At 43.9% G+C, this 10108-nt stretch overlaps 1 protein-coding gene across 1 annotated transcript; it reads right to left on the bottom strand.

Moving 5' to 3' along the window:
- Positions 1–1089: 1089 nt before the first annotated feature.
- On the bottom strand, positions 1090–2456 carry dpm3 (dolichyl-phosphate mannosyltransferase subunit 3, regulatory). The gene is made up of 2 exons (XM_037094140.1): positions 2362–2456; positions 1090–2131 (listed from the first exon to the last, which is right to left on the bottom strand). The coding sequence occupies exons 1-2, from the start codon at positions 2438–2440 to the stop codon at positions 1815–1817; spliced, it is 396 nt and encodes a 131-aa protein (XP_036950035.1). The 5' UTR covers positions 2441–2456; the 3' UTR covers positions 1090–1814.
- Positions 2457–10108: the final 7652 nt, after the last annotated feature.

Raw genomic sequence — 10108 nt, 5'->3', positions numbered from 1 at the left:
TGTATATTTTATATCTCGTTAAAAGATAAGTTCACCCAAACATTTTAATTCAGTCATTATCTGCTTACCCTCGTGCCGATGGAAGCTTCACAGCTAAACAGCATTCTCATAAACAATTGAAGTATGTGCCGACTTGTGTTAATGCGTAAATAACAACCCCCCCCAAAAAAAAAACATGAAATGGCTCCAGCATGCTTTAAGTCACTGGAAGCCACGAGATCACAAACCGTTTTCAAAAGACGGTATTTGCGCCAGTTTTAGGCCAAAGTCTTCAATGAAGTTACTAAGCTAAAAGTGTTAGCGTGCCCCCTTTGTGAAGTGCTTTACCATGGATTGAGGGTGTAAACAACGCAGCATTCATGTCTTTTCAGAACTAAAAACACATAGTTTTTTTTCCGACAGGTAAAATTCTGTCATGTCAGAACAACAACTCGGAGAGTCTGAAAACCTTTTGGTGTTCAAGTTGCTGCGCTGACGTCATATGACACAGAAAAAGTCATGTATTGTGTGGTATTGTACAATTTCCTACAGCTGTCAACGTGTGGTTTACACGTTCTGAGCGATAAAATGGAAACCACTTCCATTTGGCCTCCAAAAATCTGACGTGATGCACATGAACACACCAAAGTCGGAAGAACGACTTCCAAACTAGTGAAGGGAGACGATCCGATGAGTGAGTAAATGCAGCATCAGTTTTTTCAAACCACTTTCAGGGTTCCTGGAGACTTGGATCCTGCCAGACAAGCTGTTTGGAGCCATCTTGGGTTATCAACTTATCTATTTAAAGTTTTTAGGAGAATGCTGCTGTGCTCTGAAGCACCATAAATTATTTTACAATTCTGAGTAGATACTGACTGCATTTTCAATTTCTGGGTGAACTTGCCCTTTAACGACAAAGTGAGACAGAAGAGATCTGTCTCCTTCACAGAGGGAACCATTGAGATATAAAGCCCTCAGGCCATGTGAGTGATGCTTGGAGAAGGAATGCATCACATATGCAGGCACTCGTGCATATACTCGCCCACCTCCTGGCCACTATCTGAAACCCCCTACAACCCACAAGGACAAACTCACATTTGTAGGCAGAAAAAACTGAAGAAAAATAGAATCCTGTTTAATTAAGTCCCAACATCAGCCACGGGCCACATGTCTGAACAATGGAATGTACACTTCATTCAGATACAATCTAGTCCGTCTCTATTGACAAGCAACGATCTCCAGACACACACACACACACACACACAACAGGGTTCACACTGTGCGGAGATGACGCAGATTGAAAGAATTCTCAGAGGAAACACTTCTATAGTCAGACGGCTCCAGTGTGACCTCTGGGGTTCATTTGCTGGCGTTTGAGTGATTGGCAACTGGTTACAGATGATAATTTTGCATACCAGTGACTCCCATGGGTGATTTTTAAGTGCATGTAGCTTGCAACCAAAGACAACACCATGTGTCTTGATCTTTCATCAGTAAAACCACCTGCTACAAACAGACAGATTATAAGTATCATTCAGTAACTTTACAGACGAGGTCTTTAGATGGTGAGAATGTAAACTAACCAAGAAAATCATCCACTGGGTCGTTCATTTTTAATTTCCTGATGCATGTCTGATCATTATCTAATCTGAAAAGACATGTCACTGTGTTAAAACAAACTGATGGACTATTCGCCTAAAGTCTCCTAGAAACAAAACAATTCAAATCCAAAACAAGAGACCCTCAGTTTTTGACAAGTGCAGACACTTGGTTGTGTGTGAAAGTGGTCCATGCCTCCCTCTCAGCCTCTAAAGTTTCTACACAGTCTTCAAGTTCTACATCTTTAATCCCTTTTTCCTCAAGTCCTCTTTGGCTTCCTTTATCTGCTCCTGCAGCTCTCTCGCTGCCTCGTCGCAGTCATTGAACGTGGCCACTCTGTACCCCACCGTGGCCAGGGAGTAGCAGCCAAAGGACACCAGCAGGTACAGGGGCATCGGCCAGGCGACCTCCCTGTACGTCTGCGGCAGGCTCAGGTCCAACAGGTCGAACGTGACCAGAGCCCAGACTGCGCCCACCAGCGACACGCCGAACAGCCACTCCAGAAGTTTGGTCATGGTGAGGGAGGACTTCAGGTGAGCAGCCGGGAAACAACCTGAAACAGAACCGAGCGGTTAACGGGCTATTCAGTCGGTTAGCTTAGCTTTAGCTCACCGGGGTAGCACCGTGTTAGCTGTCACGTTACAACACACGAAGAAGACAAACAGCAAGTGAGTGACTGAAGTACAACAGTCGTAAAGCAACGTGTTTAATGAAATGAGTCGCTGGTTTATGTCGCATTTCGTTCAATAATAGGTTTAACAAGTAATAATCCGACGTGTTTACCTCCTCTCGAACGCCACCTCAGCTCTGCGCGGATGAATGACGTCAAACACCGCGACGCCTTATAGGAAATGTAGTTCATGTTGCGTTACTACAGAAATCACAACAAATCAGCTGATTTAATTGTCAATTTGTCCTCTTAGTTTTTAGGAATTATATCTAAATTACAGTCTAACGCAAAAAACCCGAATATAGTCTTTAAGATCAATATAACATACTTTTAACGTGTTTTGCTAGTCATTTTTGTACTACTAAAGCCTGAGCTATGTGTATTATTTCATGACATCACTATAGTTTTTACATAATGGTGAACTGAATTCATATAATATTCTATATTTCTAGTCTTGTTGCAGTTATTCGCCCCTCATTTGTATGAGAAGAGCGTATGTTTATGTATGTATATACAAACAGTATGTATGAGTGTGAACACTGTATGTTTATTTCAGGATTTTTTTTTTGTACGTCGCACATTTACATGAGCATTTCACAGGTATGCAAACGGATCCAACAGGTGTTTGTGTCTATTTTCTATGTATATTCTATTCTACTTTATCTATTTATTTGAGGATATTTTTATTTTATTCTATTTGTTGTCTTTCTTAAGCAATTCCTACCTCTCGCTGCGCCTTTCTGTATTGTTTTTACACACTGTTTGATCCCTTGCTGCCGTGACAAATTGAATTTCTCCTGCGGGGCACCAATAAAGGTACATCTTATCTTATCTCATCTTATCTTATTTAACGATCCCCATTAGAAGCACTTTGATGTTGCGCCTCTAGTCTTTCTTGGGTCTCGAACACAAAAACACAATGCAGACATGCAGTAAGAAACTATATACAGATTGAACACATTCAGACGAGCTATGCAGACACACAAACATGAGAAATTAAGGACGGCGTGATAGGAGCGTACAAGCAGGCTGTATAGAATCAGAATAAACAGGGGAAAAAACACTTAACATATGTGATATATATAACTATGAACGAAACTAAAGCAAGCAAAACAAACACACCAACAACAATAAGGCGTAGGGCATTTAGCGGTTGCTTATCCTGTTATTTGGCAGGATATTTCTTGATGTGTTTCTTGAAAATGAATTTGTTATTTACTCGTGAGAAGACAGTGGCCAGAGAGATTAATTACTACATTTCCTCCGGGTTGTTTAAACTTCTCAATAAATCTCAATGTTGTAACTGTCTGTGTTTTTCATTAGAAGCCTGCCCTGGACTGTTTTCTGATATATTAACAACACCAGCACCGTGTCGGCTGAGAGAGAGAAAACAATTTATTTCAACTGAGTCTTTAATGAGCCCCCCAGTCAGACGCACATTAGACCCTGTAACTGTTTCTCACAGTCATCCTCTTAATTTAGAAAAGCCATTTTGAAAATTAGATTACCATTAGCAGGGGCTGAAAGCTATCCATAAATACAAATGTTATTCAAGGAATCCAACAACAATTTCATCAGGGGCCGCTGGGAGAAAACGCTGGTGCTTGATCTCAGTGGCTCTTTAGGTGCTGTGGGGCACATCCGCGCATTCAGAGGGGTGAACTGTCCAGGTGCAGAGGGCACAGAGCCCCCCCAGGGTGACATCAGGGGGAGTGGGAGACGTAAACATCATTCAATTAGCTGGAGATGGGGGTCGCAGTAAGGAGCCACTGAGAACTAAACATCATTCTTTAGGGGGGAAAAGGCTGAGTTATTCTTAGGATGGTGGTGTTTATGTTTGTCTGCACCAGTGTTAGTAGTGAAAGTGACGGTGTGTGTTGCCTGCAAGAGCGGTAAACTCCTCTGTTTATGGAGCGACTGGAAGATGGTCAAGGTTTTATTTCTGTTTGCTGAGAGTGCAGATCTTTAAATCCTGACATCAACAATTACCATTCCAAGTTCGCAGCGTACTTTGCGTTTACTGTATCCATGTATGTACTTTGAGGCTTTGTAAAACAGCCATGAGATATACTTTCTCTTTAAATGTCTGTCACAGTTTGCTGCATTTGATTTTCCTGACAGGGCGCTGCAGAACAAGAAGAAATAAACATTGTGACAATGAGTTTTTAAGCTTCCATCATTTAAAGGAACGTCATTTGTTGATTCTGGCAGCCCCCGTCGACAAAAGCAGTACATGCACCATCACCCTGTGTCTGAAGGTCTAATGGATCCATTTGTGCATGTAAGATTAGTAACTGTAATACGACAATAGTGAAACAAAGACAATACTTTTCATTGTATGACTTATCTGGCCCTGGTGAAGTTGGAATCCGACCCTGTGACGGGCATTAAAGGGGAATTCTGGTATTTCTAAACCTGGGCACAATAGTTACATATTTTCATGCGCTAATGATTCACACTTACTGAAAGTTTTAGAGTTGTCCATAAGATCACCTCTCTGCTCATCCCATGTTCTCTTTGTTACAAGAAACATAAGTCACACATTGAAATCTCAGGGCAGTGAGCTGTCGCAGGAAGACGAGGGTGGAAATGTGAGTAAGAGGTGGAGAGGGGAGGTCAGAGCTGCCCAAAGTGGAGCCTGCGGGCTGAAGTTGGCCCGCCATGAGGTTAGATTTGGCTTGCCAGAGTCTAGCAATGAATAAATAATTCAATAAAAGTTAAATTGGCAAAATCATAGTCATTGTTTATGTTTTCTTGATACGCTGCTCTTTAAATATGTAGGATCGTTGAGTGACACTTTGCACAGGTTATCACTCAATTTTTTGCCTTTCAGTTTCAGTTTCAGCCCTCCGAGTTAAAAAGTCTGGGCACCTCTGACCTGGAGCGACTGCCAGTGAGAATGTATTTCCAAAGTCATGGGTGGCTCTTTAACTGCTTTTGAGTTGAGGCAACAACAGTAACGACTCACCTCTTGTAAAGTTTCAGAGTGAAACTTGTGGTCCTGTTTACACAAAGGATTTTAATATTTAACAAAAAAGTTTGTCTCCGTAGGAATCATTGCAGGAATGTTGTCGGACAGTTGGAATAACAACTTCAGCCTGTCAGTGGAAAAAAACAAGCACTTTTAGAGGAAGTAACTTTGACGGTTGCAGCGTTTGCTGCCAGCTGAGGCAATCTACTCGATCAATTCCAAAATGGTTGGCTGTCATTTACACGGCAAAACATGCACATAAAGGGTCAAAGTTCAAAAGTATCAGAATTCCCCATTAAGATTGACTGTAAAGAATAAGCCCATCTTCCTGCTGATGGTGTAATTTTCTTATGTGGGTCATTTAGAGGCATCAGTATGAAATGGAGATTTCTTCATAACAAGTTTAAAAACTTCTTGTAGTATATTTAATAATTTAGGCTGTACACTCTCAGAAAATAAGAAAATATGCCCATTCCCACCAGACCAGCATCTTCACATTCACAAAAATCCAAAGCTATTGACTTTAAAGTGATGCGTAACAGAGAAAAGCATCAGACCCTAACATTTGTTGTTGTTGTTCGAGTTGAAACCAGTAAATGTTTGTCCTACTTTTCCTTGACAGATGATTTTATTAATTAATTATCAGACTGTGGAGGTCAGCTCACTCCGCTGCATCGATAGAACGACCTGAAACCGGTTGGGATTCCCCGTTACATCCTGCATCATGACATATATCACAGTGCGCGCTGTGTCCCGTGGGCGCCGCGCCGCCGTGAGCGGCACTGTGAGCGTGTGTGACGCTCAGTGGGAACAGTGGAGCTGGCTTTTCTCAGTGTGTCTCTCTGCCAGCTCCTGTTCCGTTCCAGTACTCAGGAAACCTGCGCTCCAACCGAGAGGGCCCTGGCAGACACAACACAACAGCCTGCGAGCGGGAGGGGGGACCTGAAACAAGAGAGAACGACAGAGAGACACCAAGAAAAGGCAGAGAGAGAGAAAGAGAGGGAGAGAAGGGGACATGCAGAGGGAGATAAAACAGGAGACAGGCATGCAGGGAACCAGAGTGGGAGAAAAGGGGTGAAGCGGTGGCAGCAGTTACTTTTGATAAAGAACCAGAAAAGAGGGAGAGAGAGAGCAGGGAGGAGGAGGAGGGGATTTCATAGCTGACAGGGCAAGAGAGAGAAAGCTGAGAGGGCCAGGAGTGAAAAGAAAAGGGGTGACCGAGTATGTGGAGGAAAGAGGAGAGGGCAACAGAGAGAAGAGGAGGGGAGGGGAAGGGAGAGCGCAGACAGGGGAAAGAGGTTTAGACAAGGGGGTGAAATCAGGGGATTTGCAGGTGCAGCTTGAACAACCAATGACCTTAATGGTGCATTAAATCCAGCTGTTGCTTATCCAGACTTTCCTTCAATCCCCCCCCCCCCACTAACACCTTCGAGTGCGCAACAGAACTGCATGAAGCACCTTCGTTCCCACAGCGAGTGCAGAGCGAGTGCAGCGGCCGGCAGAGGGAGGGAGGGAGGGGGCGAGGGAGGAGAGGGGAGAAAAGAAAATAAGCCCAAAGACAGTGTGTGTGAGAGGGACTGGTAAGAGACAGAGCGATGGTGGAGGAGATACTCGATCCTCAAGTGCACAAATAGGAGTGACTCTGTGACTCCATCCAGAGAGCAGAGATAAGGGGCGTAGATGAAACAGGAAAAGTGGTAATGGAGAGTTGTGTTGACTCGATCTCCCAGGCTTTGTCAATATTAGCAGAATGAACGGTCCAGATAAGAATGTGTGCTACTAAAGAGCTATAAGGGGGAATCGAGATTTGGCACGATAATAATTGTGTAATATCTCGAGTGTGTGAAGCGGACCGAGGTAGCGAGAGAGAAAGAGAAAGAGAGAGAGAGAGAGAGAGAGAGAGCGTGTACTATGAAAACTGCTGTTTAAGATAACAATAGAGCTCGGACTCAAAAACAGGAACCCTCTGTTTCCTGAGCTCAGGACCAGAGCTGTGTGTTGTGTTGTCATTAGATGTGCATGTAGATGTGTGCGGGAAAAAAGGAAAGGGTGACTAAAAGTGCGTCACAATGTCATGGTTTCTGGGATATCATTGGCGAGAGTCGATATGAGGTTCATGCCTTGGATTTCTGGAAGCGAAATCGCAGACCAATCAGCGAAGCCACATGAGGAACGATGAGGCAACGTCTCGAGGCTCACTGACCTTGTCAAAACCTGTTGAACCTAGACGTTGTTGCTAAAAAAAATATATTTTGCAACACTGTGGCCTATTTCGTACCTCAAACTTAATCAGAGACGGATTCTACTTGGTTCAGGAGAAATTTCAACAATGTAGCCACAAGAAATCCCATGATTGTCTTGTTGGAAAATCTGAAAAGAATGGTAATAGAGCTCTTTTGGGGCAAGTCCAATTAAGTATTCCTGGAAATGTATGTAAAATTATCCTAAAATGTCCATCCCAGCCTAGCCTGGAGTAAATCCAAATCCATTTTTTCAAACCATTTGGATTATTGCCCTGATTTTGGGCTCTTTTGAAAAGTTATAAGCTGGGTTTCTTTCCCAAGCTGTCAGCAACTCTGTAAAAACTGGCTGTTGTAGGCTCTAGGGCGGGCACAGTAACTCCTATCTGCTCAAATGAGCTGTCAATCAGCTGCCATCGCAGGCTCTCCATAGAGGGATGATGGCATCTGCTGTGAAATGAGTGTCTTTTACAGATAAAAGCATGAAAAAGCATCTGTGATCGAACTCTTTTGTCATTTTGTCATCATCAAATCATAGAATACCGTGTTGTTCTTCACCAGGGAGAATTTATTGTAATAAACAGACATATATATGGTACTCTATATAGATGATACACAAGAAGAAGACATTATTCCATCACACAAAGAAACTGCAAACAAACATAAAGAAAAACAACCGTCACAGTGTTATTAAATATCAATACCATGAACAAAAAGAAGGCAAGTCAAGGCCAGAGCAATTTAATCAGGTCTCTGAAAGCTGGCCGTGAAAATGACACAGCGTTTGAACACTTTTCCCTTCAGAGCTGCTTTTTAATAAGCTGAGAATGCAGAGGACTAATATTAGCCCACGCATAATTGCGTGTATTCATCTTGCAATATTAAATATGCATGTGTGGGTAAGCCAGGTCCGCTGCTTTTACCACGTCAATACTTGAGACTTGAATGTGTCGCCCTTGTCTAGTCAGGTCTGTGAGGAGTGTCTGACTCCGATAAGTCTCAAGTGATTTATTTTTGTGACTTCGGTCCGACAGACTTGAGTCGGGCTGGACACGTCGTTCATCCTCTCATTCTGCCCTTTCAAGATGGAAGTATCGAGAAGTGCTTCTGTTCAAGGGGATGACACAAACCTCAAAAGGACTGTTTGCCTGGAAATCAAAAACACACACTGTTGCTCTTGCAATGTAGTGCCATTTATACTGAGTTTTTTAAATGATGTTTTTTAGTTTGAAAATGTAATAAGTTGACTTGAAAACAGATAACACTATTAAATACCGCAACATTTCAAAATAAAACGCTTAAAATGATATACGATTTAGAATAAGTTTTGTCGTGACTGAAGTATTTTTGCTTTAGCCGGCTACATGGTCCATGCATGATACGTGGGCATAGAGCATACGCTGTGACACGTTTAGAGTGGAGAGGGGACACTTCACCGCATTTTGGCCACTGGAGCCTTAGAAGGCACCGTGTCATGTTTCATCTACCGTAGAGACATCCAAGGGGGCATTTCCGTGCCATTTTCCTGTCCTCAGTCCATCAGTGACTTAAGCAGTGCAGAAGTGTCCCCAGCAACTGCTAATGTTTGGGTTTGGCAGAAACACTGCTTTAAATGGATACATATCACAACAGGACAGAGGAAAACATGTGTTTTTGATATCGGACTAAACTGTGCCTTTAAGGGTGAGGTTTGTCGTCTCCTTGAACAAGGCGGCACTCCTCGATCCATCTTAAAACGGCACCGGCCCCTCGCGGTGCTCTGTTGTGCCCGCACGGACCGCATCGAGCGAGCGCAGAGTTTCAGGATGACTTTGCAAGTTTAACGCTCCTCAGACAGGTGAGGTGACCACGAATCAAAGTGGATGCATCAGGGTGGAGAGCCCCCGTGATGCAGCTCATCAGGGGTCCCCGCACTCAAAGCGGGGCGGCTGAGCGTTTTGACGTTGATAAGCAGACTGCTTGCAAAGTATCCTTGAGCCAAGATCACCCACAGACGGGGAGAGTCTGTATTAAATTGCCGAGATAATACTTGTGAGACCCCCGAGCCACTTAGGGCCCTCTTGATGAAGTCTCGGGCTGCTCAGCTGGGTGTAAGGTCAGAGTGTGGTCAAGTGTGACCAGTCTGAACCATGTGAGAGTAGCACTTGTCTTGCCCTCGGCGCCCTGAGTAAAGACACACACCTGTTTCAGCTGCTGCTGTGACGGCCGCGGTGAAACAGCGGAGGAATGCCCCCCCATCTTCCCCCTCCCTCCCTCCCTCCTTCCCCCTCTGCCTCCCTCTCCACACTCTCAACGCTGTCCTAATGAATCTCATCACACGGCCTGTGTTTGTCCCACTAGTGCTTTGTTTGTTGACCTTTATAAGACGTCATTACTTATTATCTTCACGGCTTGTGTAATTCTGCCCCATAACACAACCCCCTCAACATCCACGGGCCCACAGTGTGTGTGTGTATGTGTGTGTGTATCTGTGTGTGTGTGTGTCTGATCAAATGCTTCTTGTCAGTGTAACAGCCATTAACAATGAACAACGGGCATAAGCTTGATGATGTCTCCCTCCTCTCTCCCTCGATCCTCTCCCTCTCACCCCGGAACACAATGTCCTTTAGCATTACCATTATTGACAGTGGAGCTAATTGGCACATGGTT

Source organism: Acanthopagrus latus, chromosome 3 (genome assembly GCF_904848185.1).
Source record: "Acanthopagrus latus isolate v.2019 chromosome 3, fAcaLat1.1, whole genome shotgun sequence".
NCBI classification, from domain to species: Eukaryota; Metazoa; Chordata; class Actinopteri; order Spariformes; family Sparidae; genus Acanthopagrus; species Acanthopagrus latus.
Note: the sequence above shows the minus strand (reverse complement) of the source record. Positions and strands in the feature narration are given on the sequence as shown.